Source organism: Pimephales promelas, chromosome 2 (genome assembly GCF_988280905.1).
Source record: "Pimephales promelas chromosome 2, fPimPro1.hap1.1, whole genome shotgun sequence".
Lineage (NCBI taxonomy): Eukaryota > Metazoa > Chordata > Actinopteri > Cypriniformes > Leuciscidae > Pimephales > Pimephales promelas.
In genome coordinates, this window is record NC_142770.1 from 24,433,437 (window position 1) to 24,457,890 (window position 24,454).

Genomic DNA, 24,454 nt, shown 5'->3' on the forward strand with positions numbered 1-24,454 from the left:
TTGTTGGTCTAAATACCTTTTCTAACTCGGTACAATGAATCTGCACTGCCTCCAGGAGTCATCCATTATATATAGCGAGTGTAGCAGTGTGAACGCTTCCGGCCCTCCAGGCAATCTGTGCATCACAATGCTTGACTGATGTTTCCTTTCAACAATACTTTTAATAAAAAATATAAATTGTATTAGTTTTTTATTTGCAATTTTAAAAATCTGTTAAAATATATAAATCTATCAATTTATTTTTTAAATTATCTAACTCATTTTTAAGTATATATGCATATATATAAATATTGTAAATATAAATATATATATATATATATATATTTACAATATTTATATATTTTTTTTATTTTATTAAAAATAACTTTTAATAAAAATATAAATTTTATTAGTTTTTTTTAATTTTAAAAATCTGTTAAAATATATAAATCTATCAATTTATTTTTAAAATTATCTAACTAATTTTTTTAAGTATATATATGTATATATATATACTTAAAAAATGAGTTAGATACTTAAAAAAATGAGTTAGATCATTTAAACACACACACACACAAACTCAGGGAATGATGCCAGTATCAGCCATGTCAACTTCTACTTCGCTAGTTCTTACATTGAATTTCACACACAATATGTTACAATATAAATAAATAATCGTACAAGCACAGATCAGTGTTTTATTCATCTTGCCACCGAGGGAAAGTTTGGCCAAGTGTATTAATAATGAGCTATACAATAAAGGCAGTAGTACTTCTTAGATATGACACTGCAAGCATGAGGGAGCGTAGCAGATTTGATTTAATAACAACATCTGATATTGGCAGAGACAAGAAATAATGAAGCGGTGGACATATTTCCAGATACTAATTAATGTTGTTCAGACAGAACCTCTTCGTTTGCAGGTTCGTAATGAGCTGAGGGTAAACAAATCATGAAATAAGAGAAAGAGAGATTAGAGAAGACATTTAAAAAAGTGAAGCTGCAAGCTGAAGAACCGACTACAGAAATACTAGGGCATTGCTTACTGCATACTTCACGTTCATAGTTTATACAGTGATTTATGTGTAATTCAGTGAAATACTGGTGTCACATCATAAGGTCACATATAATAAGATGAAATCATATTAGTTGAGAAGTCATTTTTGCACTCTTTCCTCGCCAGCGTTTTTGATCATTTTCACAAAACTTGCATGGCCCCTAGAATAGTATGTTGTTGAATATCTGCAGAATCACTGAAGGAGAAAACCGTAATTTTAAAACAAATCTAAAACAAACTGACTTAAATTTATGTGTTTTTTTTTTTTTTTTGGTTGTTATTTTAAGTTTTACTCATTTTAAATAGTTCACTTTTAAGGAATTAATTTGTTTAATTATTACTCAATTCTAATTTGTTAAATTTAATTAATAATATTTCTTGCAATCTTTTGCCACAATTTTTTTTTTTGATTAGATAAAGCGCATTCATTTATACAGTGCATATGATATCGCTTGTTTCTGCTTCTTCTCCTGTGTTTTGATCAGGATTCAGAACTCTTTAAGAAGAAGTGTCAGTGTTCCCTACCGTATAGTGAAAACACGGAAAATTCTGTAAATGACGCAGAAACTTTTTTTTTTCACAAATTACGGAAATTTCCGACAATGAGAGAGTTAAGAAGATTTCTTTATTTGTGTTTGTTTGTTTCAGTTGTTTGAAACTTGTTTTTTTTGTTGTTGTTTTTTTTCCCGGGAAGATTATTTTAATTGTTAACCAATTTATTTATGCCGATCAAAAGTTTGGGATTGGTAGATTTTTTATTGTTTTTAAAGGGATACTTCACTTTTTTTTTTTTTTGGAAATAGGCTCATTTTACAACTCCCCCAGAGTTAAACAGTTGAGTTTTACCGTTTTCAAACCCTTTCAGCCGATTTTCTGATATTTAGAAGAATATCAGTAACCAGACAGTTTCTGGTCTCATTGACTTCCATAGTAGGAAAAAAATATATACTGAATGGATATCAGCTGAATGGATTCGAAAACGGTAAAACCCAACTGTTTAACTCTGGGTGAGTGTTAAAATGAGCCTATTTCCAAAAAAAAAAAAAGTGGAGTATCCCTGTAAAATAAGTCTCACCAAGGCAAAATTTCTTTGATTAAAAAAAAAAAAAAGGAAGAAAGAAAGAAAAAACATATTGTGAAATATTACTACAATATAAAATAATTCTTTTCTATAAGAATACATTGTAAAATGTCATTTATTCCTGTGATGCCAAGCTGAATTTTAAGCATTATTACTCAATTATGCTCAAGAAACATATTATCAATGTTGAAAACTTTTTTTAAGGAAACTTTGATGTCCTTTACTGTCACTTTTGATCAATGTAATGCATCCTTGCTGAATAAAAGTGTTCATTTCTTTGAATACTTTTAAAGAAAAAAACACGGTAGTAATGTTAAAGCTTTCTGTTTAACAAACATTTAATATCAGTACAATTACCTGCCGATTCAATGCATCATAAAATATGATTTTTACTTGTTTACAATCTTTAATGGTTTGGTGTGGGAAACCCCAAATCAACACACAATTCACTTGATTCAGAGAATCACAATTCGATTCTAAGTTCATTTGTATTGCTTAACTACTGAGAAGTTCTCAGTAACAGCATAAAAATGCACTAAAATGTACTTTTGTTTTGTCAATCATCCAATCATTTTAGTATTTATCCACATGATAAATCATGCATCCCTAAAAAATATACTGCTAAAATACTATAAGTCGCATCATAGTTTTCTTCTCTGAACACTGTGTCTCACTTTTTAGTCGGTAACCTTGACACAAATCTGCAACAAGTCTTGAGGCTCAGAGTGTCCCTGTTCGCCATGTTGCTCAACTGAGTTCAGATGTTGGCGGCCCTTGATGTGTCCCCTAAGTCTTTAAACAACAGGTCGAAAAAAGGCCCAAGGACAATTCCCAGCTAATCTCATCTCAGGAATTGAGTCTGATACCAATGACCCAGTTTAGTGGTGGAAAACAGAGGAGGTTAGTGGGGGGGGGGCAGACAGGAACTGAGACCGGACGTGGTGTCCATGGCGACCCTCGGTCTCCATGACTACGAAAGAGACCAGCTTCTTCCTCATAAGCGTGGAGATTCACACCACACTGTCCCTCAGAGCTGAGCGGGAATGGGCAGTGTGAAGAAAACCAGTCTGAAGGACGAGTTGATGAAGATCAACATCCTGAGGAAATCTTTTTTCAACTCGCCTATGATCTCGGAAAAACGCAATACGGTTCCAAATTGATTCCAAACGCTTGACATCGTTCTCTTTAAAAGCCAAGAGATACGGTCAAATTTACCTCTGTTCAATTTTCACAGCCAAAATCCAGTCATTGAATAGAAATCCACGAGATTGGGAATTCCGTGTGAAGTAGTGTTGGGCGATATGCTCCATTTTCATATCGTCCTATCGTCAGCCTGTGAGATCGGCGATACACGATAGTATCGTGAGGGGGCGGGGCTAACTTATTTGATTATTAACTTGATTATTGAGCCTACTCATTAATTTGCTTGTTTTATTAGCCTAGTTCGTTTTATATACGAGAATCTTTTTTTTCTATTTTGCTAGCAAAGGTGGAGTGTTTATTAATAGGATCAGGTTATTTCCTGGTATAGTGAGGTAAAAAAAAAGAGATCGTAATCCTTTTGTTTGTCAACGGGAAATTTACGGACACATTAGCCTATCCTCATGCCGTTACATGCAGCATTTTGACTATAGGGCCTATTTCTGCACGAGATGAAAACACATTTTAATAATTTCTTGGGTCAGAAAAAGTCGGAGTTTGCGATATGTGCCCCCGCAGTGCGCACTTCAGTAAGCACGAAGTACGGGTTAATGGTAAATATGTGGCGAATGGAATACTGATCGCTGATTGGACGAGACATCTGTCAATCAAGACATACAGAAAGTACAGCAGACTGCGCCTGCGCCAGAAGAAAGATTGATTCGCATGTGTACGTGTAAATATTAGCCGTCTATTTAGCCGGCTAATTTAGTGATATTATGGAGAACAAAACTTTTCAAATTAAAATCTTCCTACCAGTACCACTATTAGTAAACGCAACTCCTTTAAGCTTTGCGTTCGGTTATCCACTGGACCGCGCTGCCTAGTTCAAAGTAAACTAGTGAAACAACTGAAACCAGCGCTGTTTTGTTCTCTATTTGTTCTTACTGACCGAGAAACCGCTTCAGATGATTCAGTGACAGAACGGTCCGAACGAATCCGAATCGTTTCCGACTGTTATGCACGCGCGTTTGGCCAATTCGTGAAAAGGAGATAGGAATCGAACCAACGAATGATTAATATCGCTGGTTCAGTCGACAGAAATACGGGACACACATATTAACTGCTGAAATATTCGGACTGAAAACGTCAGTCGGAGCGCTCGTGGTACACACAGTGCGTATACAGCTGCACGCGCATATAAAACCAAATTTAGCCGCACCACCAGAAAATAGGAGGGGGAGGTTGGAGTGCTCTCGGGCCGCATGGAGATGATTGGCGGGCCGCACTTGGCCCGCGGGCCGCCTAGAGTAGACGATACAGCTAATATTTACACATGCACACGCGAATCGATGTTTCTTCTGCCTGTATGTCTTGATTGACAGATGTCTCGTCCAATCAGCGATCAGTATTCCATTCGCCACATATACCTACCTTTTCCGTTTTGTCTGACTTGTCGTTGTGTTTTCTGACTTGTTAATTTGTTTTCAGATTTGTCGTTGTGTTTTCTGAATTGTTATTTTGTTTTCTGAATTGTCGTTGTGTTTTCTGACTTGTTTTTTTGTTTTCTTAATTGTGATTTGTTTTGCACCTCTCGGCCACCGTAAAATACTGACGAACAACGATGCCGTTTTCGTCTTGGATCTGTAGGAAATTGAATTTTGCGTCTGTTAAGACGAGCACACTTGATAATTTGCGAATGGATCACCTTGCAATTCAATTTTGATGTGGGATGTTTTTTAGTCTGTGTTACGTTCCCGTATCGCGTGTGTGTTCTTGTGTTTTTCTTTCCCGCTTTCTCTCTCTCTCGGTTACTTTCACTTTTGTAGGTACCCGTGATTGGCCAATTGACCTGTCAATCATCGTTGGCGCTGACGTCACCTCTTTTCGCCATCGCCAATAGGAACAGGCCACCTGGGGAATAAGAGTGCACGCCAGACGTCTCCACGGAAGCTCTCGGCTCGCTGAGACTCAAACCACGCTGCTCTCTGTTACTGTTACGCTGTCCCTTTGTATACCCTGTTGAGGTTATGGTTCTCGTTCACTCGGTGTGATGTTAAGTAGTATGAGTGAATGCTCCCTGTGTTGACTCTCTGATTTTATGTGACCTGCTCTACAGAGCTCAGTAGGTTACTAGTATGGAGAAGAGATAGACAGATAGCATGTCACGTGACATACACTGCACCACGCAGGGGTTTTCGATTCTGTTTAGTACACTAGGGTAGGGGCGAGCGCCACACTTTGTATTTCTGCTTCTGTTAGTTAGTGGAGACTAGATAGGGCGTCCTGGACGCTGAAGATTATTATTTTCTTCTTTATTTTCTTAGTTAGGATTAGAGGTTATTTAACAGCTAGACTTCATTTGGTTTTGTTCTTTTCTTTTCTTTGGCGCCGTCCACGTCTATCTTTTCTTCTTATTAACTTTATCCACCTTACAGAAATTCTGTATAACATGTCCATTTTTACATTTATGTTAATCTATATTCGTATAGATTAAATTCTTTTCACTTTTGCCACTGACCTTATTTGTTAAATAAAGGTTTTGGCTTTTTGCTCAGTAAATCTGGTTGTAGAGTGTTTTTTGTACAACTCATGGTTTATGTAGGTTTCTCTATAATGTCATCTTTAAAATGTTGGACTCCCGAACCCCTGGACTAACTCGGGGGTCGTAACAATTGGGGGCTCGTCCGAGATGTTTAACACCCATCATAAGACATTGAGAGGAATATATATGAACTATGGTTGTATTGTATTAGTGGCAAAGTGATTTGATTGGACTTCGTATTTTCCAGGGTAGCCTGATGCGTGGTATTTTGTTGTCTGTATGGTTCGTAACATTAGTAGTGATGGCTTTGTTTGATTTGCAGTCGTTTGTTGAGCATCCTTCCTTAGAGCAGTTTGATCAGTGTCGAAAGGATGATTTACTGAAGATTGCGGACCACTATAAAATTGTTGTAGTGAGGCAAGCTTTAAAGAAAGATATTAAGAATGCTATATTCGAACGGTTGGTGGAGATCAACATTTTTTCGAGACCTGGCGTAAATCCTCGACAGACCAGGCCACTTGGTGCTGGCGCGCGGGTTTCTAGTGAGGGGGTGTCGGACGAAGAGCAGAGCGAGACAGGTGCCGAGGTTGATGTCGGGGCGGAGACTAAGGCCGTCTTGCCGCCTTTTGATCCGTCCTCCCCTGCTTCTATTGGGTCTGGGAACGGACGTTTGAGAGTCCGTCTGGCTCGTTTACAGTACGAAGCACAGGAAAGGGCCCAGGCGCGTCAGGCTGAGATGGACCTGAAGCTCGAAATGCGCAGGCTCGAGGTAGAAGCTGAGAAGGAGGTGAAGCTGCGACAGCTGGAGCTGGAGGCACTGAAGGTGGCCTCTGGGTCGGCTGAGCGGGCACCCCGTGTTGAGGCTTCTGTGGCGGTATCCCCGGGCGATCATTCTCCAGCCTTCGATGTTAGCAAACATATTGCTCTAGTGCCTCCATTTAGGGAAACGGAGGTGGATACGTATTTTAACGCATTTGAGCGTATCGCATCTTCCCTCCGTTGGCCTAAAGATGTGTGGTCCCTTTTGCTTCAGTGCAAATTAGTTGGTAAGGCTCAGGAGGTTTGCTCAACATTATCGTTAGAGGAAAGCTTGCAATATGATACGGTGAAGTCTGCTATTCTCCGTGCATATGAGCTGGTTCCCGAAGCCTATAGGCAGCGATTTAGAAATCATCAGAAACTTGCCAGTCAGACTTTTGTAGAATTTGCTCGCGAAAAGGGGAATCTTTTTGATAAGTGGTGTAACGCGAGTAAAGTAACAGATTTTAATTCGTTACGAGAATTGCTTTTGTTGGAAGAATTTAAAAAGTGTTTGCCAGAACGAGTTGTGGTATACTTGAACGAACAAAAAGTAAATTCTTTGTCGCAAGCAGCTGTGCTGGCAGATGAATTCGTGCTTACGCACAAAACGGTGTTCAGTTCAGCTCGTCCTGAGAAAAATTCTTCGGTTCAGTCTACTCATCCTCAACTGTCTCGTGCGAAATCTCCTTCCCCACGTCTTAAAGAGGTAAGGGAATGTTTTTACTGTCACAAGCAGGGGCATGTAATTGCAGATTGTTTAACGCTGAAGCGTAAGCAGCAGCAACAACAACCGTCTAAAAGTGTGGGGTTTGTTAATTCTGTGATGGAGAATACTGATGATATTGCTGGGTTGAGCTGTGTTGATTCGGGTTATAGTCCGTTTGTGCTTAAGGGGTTAATTTCATTGACTGGTAAACCTGAAGATCAACGTGAGATTCAGATGTTGCGTGACACTGGTGCCGCACACTCATTTATGGTGGAAGATACTTTGCCTTTGTCTGAACAGTCATTTTGTGGCTCGAGTATTTTAGTTCAGGGAATCGAAATGGGTTTCGTAAAAGCACCGTTACATCGCGTTCATTTAAAAAGTGACCTTGTAACTGGTTTTGTGTCTGTTGGAGTACGTCCTTCACTGCCCATAAAAGGTGTTTCTTTTATTCTGGGTAATGATTTGGCCGGGGGTAAAGTGATGCCTGTGTTGGAAGTTATGGATCAGCCGAACTTTGTTTCCTGTGATGAGTAATCAGTGAGCTATCCTGATACCTTTCCTGCGTGCGTTTTGACGCGCGCTCAGGCAAAGAGAGTGCATGATGTCGTTGACTTATCCGAATCGTTTATGGTTCCCGTATCTGCTGAAAATGTGTTACCGTCGGAAAATACAAGTTTTTCAAGGGGGCACCTTAACGCGGACCTTTTGAGGTTAGACAATAGTACTTTGAGTGTGCCTATGTCCCGTGAACGGATTATTGTTGCACAGAAGGAGGATGAATCTTTAGCCAAATGTTTTGCCTCTGTAGTCTCTCCAGACCAGATCCGTCAGGAGAAGGTAATCTATTTTGTGGAAGATAATTTGTTGATGCGTAAATGGTGTCCAAATTCCGAAAATGAAAGTGAATGGAATGTAGTGTGTCAGATTGTCATTCCATCCTGTTATCGTCAGCACGTGTTGTGTTTGGCGCATGATCATGTGCTGTCAGGTCATCTGGGCATCACTAAGACTTATAATAGGATTTTGAAACATTTCTTCTGGCCTGGGTTAAAGCGGGATGTCGTGCGATTCTGTCGCACTTGTGATACCTGCCAGCGCATGGGGAAACCCAATCAAGTAATTCCCCCTGCTCCGCTCTGTCCTATTCCTGTGATGGGAGAACCCTTTGAACATGTAATTATCGACTGTGTTGGGCCATTACCAAAATCAAAGTCGGGTAATTTATTTCTGTTAACGATCATGTGCACAGCTACTCGATTTCCTGAGGCGATACCACTTCGAAAAATTACTGCTTCTGCTATCCTCAAAGCACTGATTAAGTTTTTCGCTACGTTCGGGTTACCGAAAATCATACAAACAGATCAGGGAACGAACTTCATGTCCAAGATTTTTAATCAGGTCTTGCAATCACTTTCCATCACTCATCGCGTGGCAAGCGCATACCATCCAGAGAGTCAGGGTTCACTTGAACGATTTCATCAGACGCTTAAGTCAATGTTGGGGAAATACTGCAAGGACACTGGGAAAGATTGGGATGAGGGAGTTCCTTTGATGCTGTTTGCGGTTCGTGAGACTGTCCAGGAGTCGCTCAGATTCAGTCCCGCGGAGCTTGTCTTTGGACATAATGTTAGGGGTCCACTTAAGCTCTTAAAAGAAAACTTATTGGGAGTTGAAGTAAGTCCTGAGACTAATGTGCTGAATTATGTCAGTCGTTTCAGAGAGCGTTTGCATAACGCGTGGGCACAGGCCAAAGAGTCACTAACAGCCGCACAAAAGGATATGAAACGTCGGTATGACATCAAAGCCGTTCCTCGTTCTTTTAATGCCGGTGACCAAGTGCTCGTATTACTGCCCACTTCAGGATCAGCTTTGTCTGCCCGTTTCTCCGGTCCCTATGTATTGACAAAGAAATTGAGTGAGACAGACTATGTAGTTTCTACTCCTGATAGGACACGCAAGACACGGGTCTGTCATATTAATATGTTGAAAGCATATCATGGTAGGGAGGGATCTTCGGAGAAAACTGAGGGAAAATCTGTACCTGTGGTTTCGTCTGTGGCAGTAGCCGTCGAGGTTTCATCTTCAGTAGAAACAGAGGCAGATGAAGATGGTCTCGTGCTGCGTAATGCTCCACAGCAGAGACGTTGCCTTCTTATTTAGTGCATCTATCCGATGATCAGAGACAGGATGTTATTCAGTTGATTGAGAAATTTCCTACTCTTTTCAATGATACGCCTTCTAGAACTTCGGTGTTACAACACGATATAGATGTTAAAGATTCTCCCCCTATCAAACAACATGCTTACCGGGTTAATGCGTACAAGCGAGCTATCATGAGAGAAGAAGTTGACTATTTAACCGCAAATGATTTAGCTGTTCCTAGCTACAGTCCGTGGAGTTCGCCGTGTGTACTCGTTCCTAAATCAGATGGAACTTTCCGTTTTTGCACGGATTATCGGAAGGTGAACGCGGTTACGAGGCCAGATTGCTATCCCCTTCCTCGGATGGAGGATTGCATTGATAATATTGGTTCTGCACGCTTTGTTACTAAATTAGATCTACTAAAAGGCTATTGGCAAGTGCCTTTAACTAGTCGTGCATCGCAAATCTCCGCATTCGTGACACCTGATCACCTTATGGAATATAAAGTTATGGCGTTCGGTTTGCGGAACGCACCCGCAACCTTTCAAAGGTTGGTGAACTTAGTGTTGGCGGGTGTGCCAAATTGTAATGCGTACTTGGATGATTTGGTCGTATACTCTTCAGAATGGTTAGAACATCTATCCTTGCTGCACACTGTCTTTGAACGACTGGAAAAAGCTACGTTAACCCTGAATCTAGCCAAATGCGAATTTGCCCGAGCAACGGTGACGTATCTTGGTAAGGAGGTTGGTCAGGGGCAGGTTCGACCTGTAGCCGCTAAGGTTTCTGCTATCAATGAATTCTCCATTCCCACAACCAGACGCGAATTACGCCGGTTTTTGGGAATGGCAGGATATTATCGTAGTTTTTGTCGAAACTTTTCCAGTGTGGTGCATCCACTCACGAGTCTACTGAGTCCGTCTAGAGCTTTTGTTTGGTCACCTGAGTGCCAACATTCGTTTGATAGTGTAAAAGCTTTGCTGTGTAGTACTCCTGTCTTGGCAGCTCCGGATTTTGCTTTGCCTTTTAAACTTGAGGTCGACGCAAGTGCTGTAGGTGCTGGTGCAGTACTCCTTCAAGAGGATAAAAACCACGTTGAACATCCTGTGTGTTATTTCTCTCGAAAATTTAATAAACATCAGTGTAATTATTCGACCATTGAGAAGGAGGCTCTGGCATTACTGTTGGCATTGCAATACTTTGAGGTTTACATCGGCTCTAGTCCTCTCCCGGTTATCGTTTACACGGACCATAATCCGTTAGTGTTTCTTTCCCGCATGTACAACCAGAATCAGCGACTCATGCGCTGGTCTCTGATTGTGCAAAATTATAATTTGGAAATCCGTCACAAGAAAGGAACAGAAAATGTTGTAGCCGATGCCCTTTCTAGGTGTGCTTAGTTCTTGACTTGGCTAGGTTTAGGTATGTATAAAAAAATAGGTGACCTGAGCCTACTTGTTTTTTTTTTGTTTTTTTTTAGGACTTGTCTTGATTGTAACAAACTAATCATTTCATCATTATAAGTTTGTTCTTATGGAGGGGGATGTTACGTTCCCGTATCGCGTGTGTGTTCTTGTGTTTTTCTTTCCCGCTTTCTCTCTCTCTCGGTTACTTTCACTTTTGTAGGTACCCGTGATTGGCCAATTGACCTGTCAATCATCGTTGGCGCTGACGTCACCTCTTTTCGCCATCGCCAATAGGAACAGGCCACCTGGGGAATAAGAGTGCACGCCAGACGTCTCCACGGAAGCTCTCGGCTCGCTGAGACTCAAACCACGCTGCTCTCTGTTACTGTTACGCTGTCCCTTTGTATACCCTGTTGAGGTTATGGTTCTCGTTCACTCGGTGTGATGTTAAGTAGTATGAGTGAATGCTCCCTGTGTTGACTCTCTGATTTTATGTGACCTGCTCTACAGAGCTCAGTAGGTTACTAGTATGGAGAAGAGATAGACAGATAGCATGTCACGTGACATACACTGCACCACGCAGGGGTTTTCGATTCTGTTTAGTACACTAGGGTAGGGGCGAGCGCCACACTTTGTATTTCTGCTTCTGTTAGTTAGTGGAGACTAGATAGGGCGTCCTGGACGCTGAAGATTATTATTTTCTTCTTTATTTTCTTAGTTAGGATTAGAGGTTATTTAACAGCTAGACTTCATTTGGTTTTGTTCTTTTCTTTTCTTTGGCGCCGTCCACGTCTATCTTTTCTTCTTATTAACTTTATCCACCTTACAGAAATTCTGTATAACATGTCCATTTTTACATTTATGTTAATCTATATTCGTATAGATTAAATTCTTTTCACTTTTGCCACTGACCTTATTTGTTAAATAAAGGTTTTGGCTTTTTGCTCAGTAAATCTGGTTGTAGAGTGTTTTTTGTACAACTCATGGTTTATGTAGGTTTCTCTATAATGTCATCTTTAAAATGTTGGACTCCCGAACCCCTGGACTAACTCGGGGGTCGTAACAGTCTGTTTTAAAAACATTCTCAGAGAGGAGTCCTCATTAGTGCGTGTGTTGCAATTGTTATGAGGCGATGTCGTTGTAAATTTAGGCAAGGCAAATTGATTGTAGTTCCTAATATTCATTTAATAACAATACTAGCTTTATAATAATAATAATAGGCCTAATAATAATAATTTAATACATTATGGTAAAACGAGACAATTATCGTATTGATATCGTCAAAGGCATCTGCCATCGGCGATATGTCAGACTATCGTCGATACACGATACTATCGTCTATCGGCACAACCCTAGTGTGAAGGTGAAATGTTTACAGATTTCGCAACTGGTTCAATTTGATCTTGCAAATTTGCTGGGTTAACCAATAGAAAGCTGCTTGAAAGTGACTTGTTGTCCAAGAGAATATGAGTCCTGGACCATTGCCAGACTTGATCAGCTCCATTTGCGTTGTCTCCGCTGTAGGTCATGTCGCACAGGTACTCCAGACCTGTGGCATCACTGGTATTGAGACCTTCCTGCTCGCTCAGTTTCGCTGATCTGGACATATTTTACGCATGGCGGATTCAAGCTTCCTGAAGCAGGTTTTTTATGGCCAGCGAGGATGGCATTAAATCCAATTTGAAACTATGCAACATGGACCCAAATGACCTTAAATAGATGGGTGTAGATAGGACATCATGACTAGCACAGTGCCATACTGCCTCCTTTGAGTCCAGCTGGAACACTGATGCAGTAGACAAACAAAGACGCCGAAAGCTCAATACCTTAAAACTAACTACATAGCCAGTTTATGTGCGACACCTGCTTCGAGGATCGGCCTCTGTTCATATTGTAGGACGAGCCAACAACAACTGTGAGGAGATCTGTCGTGACGACAGCTCAGAGCAAGATGACACTTTTGATGAAAGACATTTGTCCACAAAAACAGCTAATGTTCTAATCTTTGGCCACTTAAGTGTCACTGTGCGCCTGAATATTTGTTTTATATTCACAGTTATTTTATTGGACACTATATAATGAACTATTATTGTGATTATTATTTTTTTGTCTATAATTTGTGCTAAACAATTTCCATTGGAGAAGTTTAGTGATCCGTCCTTGTCTCGTTTCTTGTGACGCACAGGCATGTTTTAATAGGGTCTGACTTAAACTTCAATAGACTAAAACGATGTAAGAGGTTGAATCCTTTCAATTAATCCGTTCAAACTGTTAACGTCACAATTCAAAAATGTTTTTAATTGCTTTTCATTATTTATTTTTTTAAAAGGTAAAGATGTATTCATCTGTATTCAACTTGACAATTGCATTGCAATTCAGTTCCAAATAAATAAATTAAATATTACGTTCTATGTTTATATATTATTGTTAGTATTATTCATTTTCATATATTTTACTTCTTGCATTAAAGATTTGTAATCTGCTTGGCTACGAATGCTCTTTTGGTTGAAATCATGGTTCTGAGCTATACACTGACTGGCCAACATTATTAGGCTCGAATGTTCAACTGCGCATTAACGCAAATATCTAATCAGTCAATCACATGGCAGCAACTCAATGCATTTGAGGCATGTATGATCAATATGATCTGCTGAAGTTCAAACTGAGCATCAGAATGGGGAAGATATGTGATTTAAGTGACTTTGAATGTGGAATGATTGTTGGTGTTAGACAGGCTGGTCTAAGTAATTCAGAAACTGATGATTTACTGGGATTTTTACATACAACCATCTCTAGGGTTTAGAAAGAACGGTCAAAAAAAGAAAAAAATATACACTGAGAAGAACAAGAGCATCTCTGAACACTCAACACATCAAACCTTGGAGCAAAAGAGCATCTCTGAACGCTAAACACACCAAACTTTGGAGCAAAAGAGCATCTCTGAACGCTAAACACACCAAACTTTGGAGCAAAAGAGCATCTCTGAACGCTAAACACACCAAACTTTGGAGCAAAAGAGCATCTCTGAACGCTAAACACACCAAACTTTGGAGCAGAAGAGCATCTCTGAACACTCAACACATCAAACCTTGAAGCAGAAGAGCATCTCTGAACACTCAACACACCAAACTTTGGAGCAAAAGAGCATCTCTGAACGCTAAACACACCAAACTTTGGAGCAAAAGAGCATCTCTGAACGCTAAACACACCAAACTTTGGAGCAAAAGAGCATCTCTGAACGCTAAACACATCAAACCTTGAAGCAGAAGAGCATCTCTGAACACTCAACACACCAAACTTTGGAGCAAAAGAGCATCTCTGAACGCTAAACACACCAAACTTTGGAGCAAAAGAGCATCTCTGAACGCTAAACACACCAAACTTTGGAGCAAAAGAGCATCTCTGAATGCTAAACACACCAAACTTTGGAGCAGAAGAGCATCTCTGAACACTCAACACATCAAACCTTGAAGCAGAAGAGCATCTCTGAACACTCAACACATCAAACCTTGAAGCAGAAGAGCATCTCTGAACACTCAACACACCAAACTTTGGAGCAAAAGAGCATCTCTGAACGCTAAACACACCAAACTTTGGAGCAAAAGAGCATCTCTGAACGCTAAACACACCAAACTTTGGAGCAGAAGAGCATCTCTGAACACTCAACACATCAAACCTTGAAGCAGAAGAGCATCTCTGAACACTCAACACATCAATCCTTGAAGGAGAAGAGCATCTCTGAACACTCAACACATCAATCCTTGAAGAAGAAGAGCATCTCTGAACACTCAACACATCAAACCTTGAAGAAGAAGAGCATCTCTGAATGCTCAACACATCCAATCTTGAAGCATAAGAGCATCTCTGAACGCTAAACACATCAAACCTTGAAGCATAAGAGCATCTCTGAACACTCAACACATCAAACCTTGAAGCAGAAGAGCATCTCTGAACACTCAACACATCAATCCTTGAAGCAGAAGAGCATCTCTGAACACTCAACACATCAAACCTTGAAGCAGAAGAGCATCTCTGAACACTCAACACATCAAACCTTGAAGCAGAAGAGCATCTCTGAACACTCTTCGTGACTATTGTTGCTGACAAAGTCCATCCCTTTATATCCACTGTGAACATCTTCTGAAGGTTACTTCCAGCATCATAACAGTCTGCAGCAGCTGCATGATGGTACTGTATCATGTCAATATGAACCAGAATCTCTGAGGAATGTTTCCAGAACCTTGTTGAATCCATGCCACGAAGAATTAAGGCAGTTCAGAACTAACTTAATTCTTTCATTAGTTCAATATTTTTAGCCATTTTTTAAGTATAAATGGCTGAAAATGAGGGCTGAAAAGTTTAAGTTATATAAAAAGCCACAATAACATTCAATGATGGTAGTTTTTTTGGTTTTTAATAACCAATTATTAATAATAAATTAATTTTATTATTAAACCACTGTAAATCGTTCCAAAATCATTTAAGAGATTCAATGCCAAAAGAAAGCCAAAGAGCGAAAATGTACACCGGCATACTAACACTCCTGGAGCTTTTAAAAACTCAAAACTCTTGTAACAAGATTTTTGTGGGTGTTGCAGAGTATCAAAAAGGCTCTCCTTTCAAATACTGTGAACAAACTCAAGCACTGTTCTCGAATGCCTAAAAAAGACTTTGTTTTTGTTTTGCCTGACTCTCTCCTCAAGTAGATCAGATCAGAAGTGTGGACATAGTGTACATGGAAATGCATCCACTTAGTGTAAATAATTAATCAAGGCCTTTTACAGTAAAGTGGTGTATTGGGGTGGATGGTCTATATAGTTAGAGCAGACCTGAGCTTTAGAGCAGGAGGAATCGATTTCCACTGCAGTACAGTTAAATGGGAGAGGATTTCCTGATGTCAGTTTCATTGCTACTTCAATACCTGACATTATAAATAGGACTGTCAATTTAATGTTAATTTAGTACATTAATTATATGAAATAGTTTATATAAAACAAAAGGATAAAAAAAACATGAATAAACATGATTGTGAAATGAACGAGCAAGAAAAAACAAAAAATGAACATACAGTGCAAAGATATACAAGTAAAGGTGATGATACACAGGGCAACTACTTGAGCAATCTTGCCGAACGATTGTTGCTTGGGCACTTTCCCATTGAAAAAAGGCAATACATTTCTATCTGGATAATTTAGATCTGTCGTGGGTCCTGTGTCTCATCTGCTTGCCCGTTGACGGCAAGATTGCCCAGCAACATTGCCCAAAAAGTTGCCCTACGTATCATTACTTTAAGAGTTGGTTGTTAGTCGCCAGCAGCTCCAGTCAAACAATGACACTCAAAACTGTCCTGCTCCTATGGCGGACATTACAACAACAGCAAAAACAATGCCACTCACATATGGAGCGTATACTCAATATTGGAGTCCGTAACCCTCATCATAGCCCTTCTTTTCCTAGTGATATTCCTCTGACCTTTTGTCTTTTGTAATGTCTCTCAGCCATCTCTCTTTCTAGTCTTTCTTCTAATGCTGATTGTCTCACTCTCTCTCCTCCTCCCCTTTCATGAATGGACACACCCCTACTGCTGATTGACTCACTCTCTCTCCACCTCCCCATCATGAGTGGACACGCCCCTACAGCTGATTGGCTCACTCTCTCTCCTCCTCCTCCCTCATCAAGAGTGGACACGCCCCCTACATCTGATTGGCCCACTATATCCTCCTCCCCTTTCATGAATGGACAAGCCCCTACTGCTGATTGGCTCACTCTCTCTCCTCCCCCATCATGAGTGGACACGCCCGCTACAGCTGATTGGCTCACTCTCTCTCCTCCTCCCCTTTCATGATTGGACACGCCCCTACAGCTGATTGGCTCACTCTCTCTCCTCCTCCCCCATCATGAGTGGACACGCCCCTTACAGCTGATTGGCTCACCCTCTCTCCTCCCCCCCCCCATCATGAGTGGACACACGCCCCCTACTGCTGACTGGCTCACTCTCTCTCCTCCTCCCCTTTCATAATTGGACACGCCCCTACAGCTGATTGGCTCACTCTCTCTCCTCCCCCCCCCCATCATGAGTGGACACACCCCCTACTGCTGACTGGCTCACTCTCTCTCCTCCTCCCCTTTCATAATTGGACACGCCCCAACAGCTGATTGGCTCACTCTCTCTCCTCCCCCCCCCCCATCATGAGTGGACACACGCCCCCTACTGCTGACTGGCTCACTCTCTCTCCTCCTTCTCCATCATGAGTGGACACACGCCCCCTACTGCTGACTGGCTCACTCTCTCTCCTCCACCCCTTTCATGAGTGGACACGCCCCCTACAGCTGATTGGCTCACTCTCTCTCCTCCTCCTCCCTCATCAAGAGTGGACACGCCCCCTACTGCTGACTGGCTCACTCTCTCTCCTCCACCCCTTTCATGAGTGGACACGCCCCCTACTGCTGACTGTCTCACTCTCTCTCCTCCTCCCCTTTCATAATTGGACACGCCCCTACAGCTGATTGGCTTACTCTCTCTCCTCCTTCTCCATCATGAGTGGACACACGCCCCCTACTGCTGACTGGCTCACTCTCTCTCCTCCACCCCTTTCATGAGTGGACACGCCCCCTACAGCTGATTGGCTCACTCTCTCTCCTCCTCCTCCCTCATCAAGAGTGGACACGCCCCCTACTGCTGACTGGCTCACTCTTTCTCCTCCACCCCTTTCATGAGTGGACACGCCCCCTACAGCTGATTGGCTCACTCTCTCTCCTCCGTCCCCCATCATGAGTGGACACATCCCTTACAGCTGATTGGCTCACTCTCTCTCCTCCCCTATCATGATGCTGGATCCACTTTCAACAGCATTTCTCAGATATTGCTTACTGCACCTTTAAGACTTATTATTAATCATCTTCATTCAATGCATTTCTCAGCAAATACCAATATGTGACTAATCATGACTAACTTGATTCAGTAATCAATCAGCAATTTAATTAAATAGATTCAAATTTTATAAAAGCCATAATAAGGAAAGTCATGGCTCTAAAATCTGATAAGCCTTTTACATTTATTTAAAATGGGTCTTACATCATAATGCTGTCCAAATATAAGCGACTTTAAAATGTTTTAGTTTTTGTGTTCTTGGGAATTTACCCATGACCTCCATGTTGATTGCATAATGCTCAACCAGGGAAAATATAACAATATAGACAGAATAGCGTCTATATTTTAGACAGTTGCTAAAACTCTTCAACAATAAAGGCCAGTTATAGCAGATCATTATAATACTCAATCTCAATCACTGCACAGATTTGATCTTAGTGTTTGAAATTAGAGCTGAGTGATACGACGGAGAAGGGGTTATTTTAAAAACACACAATCACTTTCACAACACAATTAGAAGAAAAAGGAATATATTTAAACCGTAAAACATTGCATATCACAGCACGCAATGCGACGAATTCAATGTCGACTTTATATAATAACCAAAATCGAGATTCTGTTGCGATTTCAACCGCGTTGCGTTTAGTCATGGCTTACATGTGTGCAGAGAGAAGTGTTTGCTGTCAGCGCCGATGGCTCCACCCTCCTCTTCTCCCAGCAGGTACTGGATGGAGCGAAGCTGGAAGCAAGGATCCGACAACAGCACAGATGCAGCCCTTGAGATCCTGGAAGACAAACGAATGAGGATGTTCAGGTTGTCAGGGTGTTGCCATGTAGTTGCTAGGGTGGCCATTCAGCTATGTGGGGTGGGCAACTGATTATTTAGTATTTTTAAATATCATCAGTGATCATCACCACTCATTTTAAGTCCTGCTCAACAATTCCAGCTATCATTCATAAACCTTTCATTCACTGATTTCCTACTGAGCAAGCATTTCCTTTACTGTGATCGGACAGTTCAAAGAAACACAGCAAACAAATGGAGAGGAGAAAGGTGAATGAGATGAACAAATCTCTAACCCTATATAGTAATAGCGTTGCTTGACTTTAAAAAACCCACTAAAAATGACAGAGGGAGAGAGAGACTCGCACACATTGTTCATTGGAGCGCAGCTGTCAGGCTGTGAGAAAACAGAGCTCTTCCTGTCGTACACAAATGTGATGGGGTCAACATACTTCCCACAACTAAACATCTCCTGCTTCTCCAGAAAGAAAAAAAACACAATTCGCACATCTAAGAAACATTAGACGGAACTGATCTATACACCACCATCTTTTTGCTTTGTCCGTTTCCCAAAGGATAAAAAAAAGTACCATGGTCAGATGATTTATGGAGTTTCATCCTTAATGGCAATGCATTAAAACCCGAGCAGCCACCCCGACGCACCTGGTGTTTACATCTAACCCTCACTGATCAATCTTTCATGTGTGTTTTTCCGACCGCATACGCCCACTCACGTACAATTCCTCATGATGCAAGCAAAGGAAAAAGGACTTACTTTAATAATGCACAATGAGTCATTTATCCCTCTCTATTGCATATGTGGATGAAACGATCGGTTTGAAAGTGAGCCAAATCTACAGGCAAACAGAGCAACATAGCAGAGTGACATTGAACAATGTCCCCTGCACGTTTTGAGGGAATTAAGGTGGTCTGCCACCAAGTCAGATCTAGTCTCAGCCTCAGACGTCACATCACACCCATGGACACACTTCGGGAGATCCGAAGTTGTTATCTGTTGAATTATACGGGATTCCAGGAGACGCGCGTGTCGCGTTCTTTAACGGTACACCTTGAAATAAAGCAGTCGAGAAGCCAAACCCCCTCATGGAAGAGGAAAGCCATCATGTTTACAACTGTTACTAGGATCAACTAAATGTTGTAACACTTTCGTTGGAATAATATAAAATAATATAATTAGTGCCGTCAAACGATTAAAATATTTAATCGCGATTAATCGCATTAATGTCATAGTTAACTCGCGATTAATCGCACATTTTTATCTATTCTAAAAAGTCTTTTGATTTCTTTTTGTTACATTATTTTTTTCTCATTTTAATGCTCTTATCAACACAGGAAAGTGGATTGGCTTGTTTAGTGCAAATGTTTTTTTTTTATTATTATTGAAAATAACATTGGAATAGTGTTCAATTTCACACTAACATATAAATGATCTCTCACACAATGTAACACTGTCCATCAATAAAAGGGTGAAAGAAATACTGACGAGGTCCTGATATTGGGGGGGTGGAGAATTCGCATCATCTCTGTGTGTGTGTGTGTCTGTGTGTATGTGTGTGTGTTTGCTTGGCCATCATCAAGTGGTGTTTCGGACGTGCTGCGATGATGATAGCTCAGTTCACAACGACAAAACACACAGATCACTTGGTCTTGTTAATGGGACAATTTAGCAACCTTTTAAAAGTAAACTTTCCATTCAGAATCTTAGGGCATCCATTTTGGCGTCTCGCGCTCGTCATCCACTCAAAACGTTACCTCGCAAGCCGAAACGAGTGTGTGCGGAACAAAATGTGCTTGCGCTGCGATCTGAAACCCGTTCATTTCGAAGGCTTGCACTGCGCGAGGACGTTTTGTTGCTTCTTCGACCAACGCACAAGCGGATCTAGACCGTAAACAAAACAACAGGCACGCCGCAAACACACGTTTCGGCTTGCGAGGTAACGTTTTGAGTGGATGACGAGCGCGAGACGCAGAAATGGATCAGGAGTCAGGACGCATGCCGCGTACAGTTGCAACAGCATGTGAAAAAACTACAAAGTTTGCTAGGACAAAAAGACTGTTAATCGCGCGATAAAAAAATTAACGCCGTTAAAATGGGTTTGCGTTAACGTCGTTAATAACGCGTTAAACTGACAGCCCTAAATATAATATAATATAATATAATATAATATAACATAATATAATATAATATAATATAATATAATATAATATAATATAATATAATATAATATAATATAATATAGCTCACAGACTTGAGCAAATGTTTGCGCTGTTATACAAACACACCCAGCTGGCCGCCGTGTTTACAAGGCGCGGCTGGCTGTCATGCTAAGTTAGCAATATACACACGCAGAATGACAGGGCTGGGCGGGCGGGCAACAACGCTCAAACAACAGAGGTCTGGTAAACAAGTAAATCACACACACGATCATTGCCCATACAAACAGCACCTGGCAGCCCTCCCGCTGCGTTCTGAGGGCGACTAGTGCTGGCGGTCTCAAACTCACAGCGTTTCAAACACTCATCTTTGCTTTTTGCCATCAAAATGACGTTTTTTGCCTAGAAACCACAGTTTAATGGTGCTATTTGTGGTAAGACCACAGTAACCACAAATATAAAAATTTAAAAAAAGACATTTTTGAGAAAATTCAGTTTTAGGTAGGCTTAGACACTTTTGACTATCAATTGTAGAGTTTATTCTGTGTAAGAACTAGCCATTTAAACAGAAAGTGACCATCTAACTGACACATAAAGCCACCGACCATAGTGTGTTTATTTTTAGGGCTTCATAGCCACTTATTTTTCCAGCGGTTAGTCAACAAGTGGGCGTGTGAATGTTTACCTTATGTAAAAGAGTCAGTTAGAGAGAGAACTAGATCAAAAGCATCTACAAGTGGATGTAACCCCTGAAGGCTTCTACAAGTACAAACAGGACGTTATGTCTAGTAAATGACACTTCAGACCAAACATGGCAAGCTATTTTGTTAATTACTCCAGCCAACGGTTATAAAAACAGGTAATAAAAACTTTTTCCATGCCGCTGTATAAAATTATATACTGTTATACATTATATAACAAAAAAAACTAATGACCCTATCATACGCACGGCGAAATGCGGCGCCATGTGCGACGCAAGTATTTTTTTGCTAGTTTCAGCCCGACGCAGTTATCATTTTTTTAGTCCTGCGCCACATTGTTTAAAAAGCAAATGCGTTTGTGCCAATGTGTGCGCCCATGGGCGTGATGGTCTGAAAACGAGGTGTGTTCAGGAGCATTGTTGGCTCGTTCCTAACTAGAGAAGTGTTCAGTTTTTCAGCTTGCAAATTCCGCCATGTAAATATTGAATCCGGCATGGCCCTACTTTTTGAAGGGAACGGGAGATGAGACTCTGATTGGATTATTGCACATTACGCCCAAAACACACCCATTACTCATTAAGAGAATAGGGACAACCCTTTTAGACCATGCTCTGACCATTTTTCCCGACGTTAAACTAGCAAAAGTGGATTCAGACACCCCAAGTGCACTTGCCCCATGCACTTAGATCTTTAACATAGGGCACTAAAATAATACAACATAAATATATACTTTTTTTTTGCGTGTGTGTGTGTGTGTGTGGGAGGGGGGTGGGGTGTCGGGGGTTGGGTATTTACTGTATTAGGGGTGTAATGGTTCACAAAATTCACGGTTCGCTTCCCTTCGATACACTTGTGTCACGGTTCGGTTCGTTATGCTTCGGTACGTTTCCAATACAGCAAAAAGAAAGAAATGTCAGAGAAATTTCCTTGATTTAATTTTTTTTAATTATATTTTTATTAAAACTAACATCATAAAATAAAAATGATATTTTTTTAACTTTGAGCAATGATGGAGCTATACTTGACTTTCTTAGGAGCTTATAAAACAAAACAGCTCCTTGGACAAAATGAAATGTAATATTGTAGTAGTTATAAACAACGATTTATTTTAGTTCAGATTAACATTTGAGGGCAGCAATTGTATTCATAATGTCAAAATAAAACCGACGTGATGTTACTTGAAAGCATTAAAGCCTAATATTCCTGCCAAACTTACAGATAGTAGTGTGTTACTACAGTAAATCCATGGTGAATGTTGCTGATCTGTTCATTCATGGCACAATGTTTCTTCCTGGTTTCCACGTCAGCGCGGTTTGATCCGTTAATAACGGAGAAATGTGAATGTTTCTCACTATATCTCGCAGCAATGTTACTACTTCAAGTGTTTTCTTTACTGGATTTGGCTGTGTAGTAACAGTGTCGCTTGATTAAGATTGGTCATTGGTCCAAACTGATAAACGGTCCGTCAACCACACAATAACGAGTAGCTCAGTTTCGTTCCGCTTACATTACATTAGCCATTTGATGTTGGGCAATGTTGTGGTCACACCAGCATCTCTTACATTATGAGCGCGCTTGCCACGCGCGACGCACCTACATTTGAAATAACGAAATTTTGCTCGCGGGAAAAATGGTCCAACGAACCGAAAAAAAAAAAAACGAACCGAAAGCCTCGTACCGAACGGTTCAATACGAATATGTCTATCGTTACACCCCTATAGTATTTATATATTAAGAAAATACCAATCGGAATAAAGTTGAAAAGCATCCCAGTGTGACAGCAGGTGTCTTTCCAAGAGCACAAGCATGTAAACAGGAGAGGTTATACGTGGCGTCTGTGGTCCCCAACAGACAGACACTGACTCACTGGCCCCTCTCTGAGACTCGACTTCAATCCTGCCTCTCCCAGGCACAGCAGGGCTGACAGATGAGCGTGGGGGAGGCTTTTGGAACAGCTTCCATCACAACATACACACGGCTCACGATTTCCTTCAAAAATATGCCTGGATACACCAAAACTACACTTGGCATGCAATAAGATGGTTAGAGCTGGTTACAAGGGGCTCTTGGGTGAAAGTTGTATATAGTCTCAGCAACCTAATCACTGACAATATAGCTAAAGAGGTGTATAGTTCGTTTAAACAAAGTTCCTCAACCTTGCATGTTGACGTACATTTTGAGGTAATCATTCATCATATGTCCTCTAATGATCACAAGAGGCAACAGCAAGTATCCTACAATATTAAAAGCCATTCTTCATTCTGTAAATGGAAATATGTACTTGCAATGATTTGATGCCATTAACTGGCTGGCAAGTGAAGTAATTAGTACTTCCTCAAAAGCACTCAGTGAAAAAGCACTATCAACCCGATATCTTGTAAACACAGCTCAGTTTGCAGGCAGACTGGCCTCCCCAGAATCCTTAAAGATGCGTAAACAAGCCAGTCAGACTGAAACGGGTCATTTTTAGAAGCTCTTGCAATCTTATGAGCAATATGTATGCGATGTTGGTCAGTGAACAGACCGTAGGCGTCTGAGCCGATCATGAAACATGGCAGAGCATGTGCACTACCCTCTAGGACAAGTCCCCGACCCACATATTCTTTATTTATGGGCTTTTCTTCTTCACAGGAATAATATATTCAATTCTGTGCATAGGACAGATGACTCTGATCTGAACGTATTCTTAAGATGCTTCACACATCCACTCAAATATTCACAAAACAGGCATTCATATAACTATAAAATGGTTTTGAACTCCGCTCTGTGCTTTATTATGCTCAGGAATGAGAAAGCACACAACAACAGAGGCAATTTAGAGGCAATGTCTCAAATCTGTCTCCTTCAGTTCCTCTGCATGAAGTCTGTCTCAAACATTTGCAGAAAACAGCACAACAACGCTCCAAAAAGATCTTGGATTGCAGATTGAATTGAATGCATGCAGTGTCTCAACAATAATTACCCGAGATCAAAAGAGACAAGCAGATATTTCCCCAGGTCCGTAGATGCTTTTTGACGCTTTGTCCTCGTTGACTCGAAAAAACAGATTCATTATCCACAGTT

General features: G+C 40.8%; 1 protein-coding gene across 5 annotated transcripts in view; it reads right to left on the reverse strand.

Moving 5' to 3' along the window:
* The window catches only part of rnf123 (ring finger protein 123), a 166,637-nt gene that overhangs the window by 27,600 nt on the left and 114,583 nt on the right, over positions 1-24,454 (reverse strand). For all 5 annotated transcript variants that reach the window (XM_039657263.2, XM_089118047.1, XM_039657261.2 and 2 more), the window contains exon 36: positions 18,389-18,516. In XM_039657263.2, the coding sequence (XP_039513197.2) occupies positions 18,389-18,516 (128 nt within the window). The remainder of the gene's footprint in view (positions 1-18,388; positions 18,517-24,454) is intronic.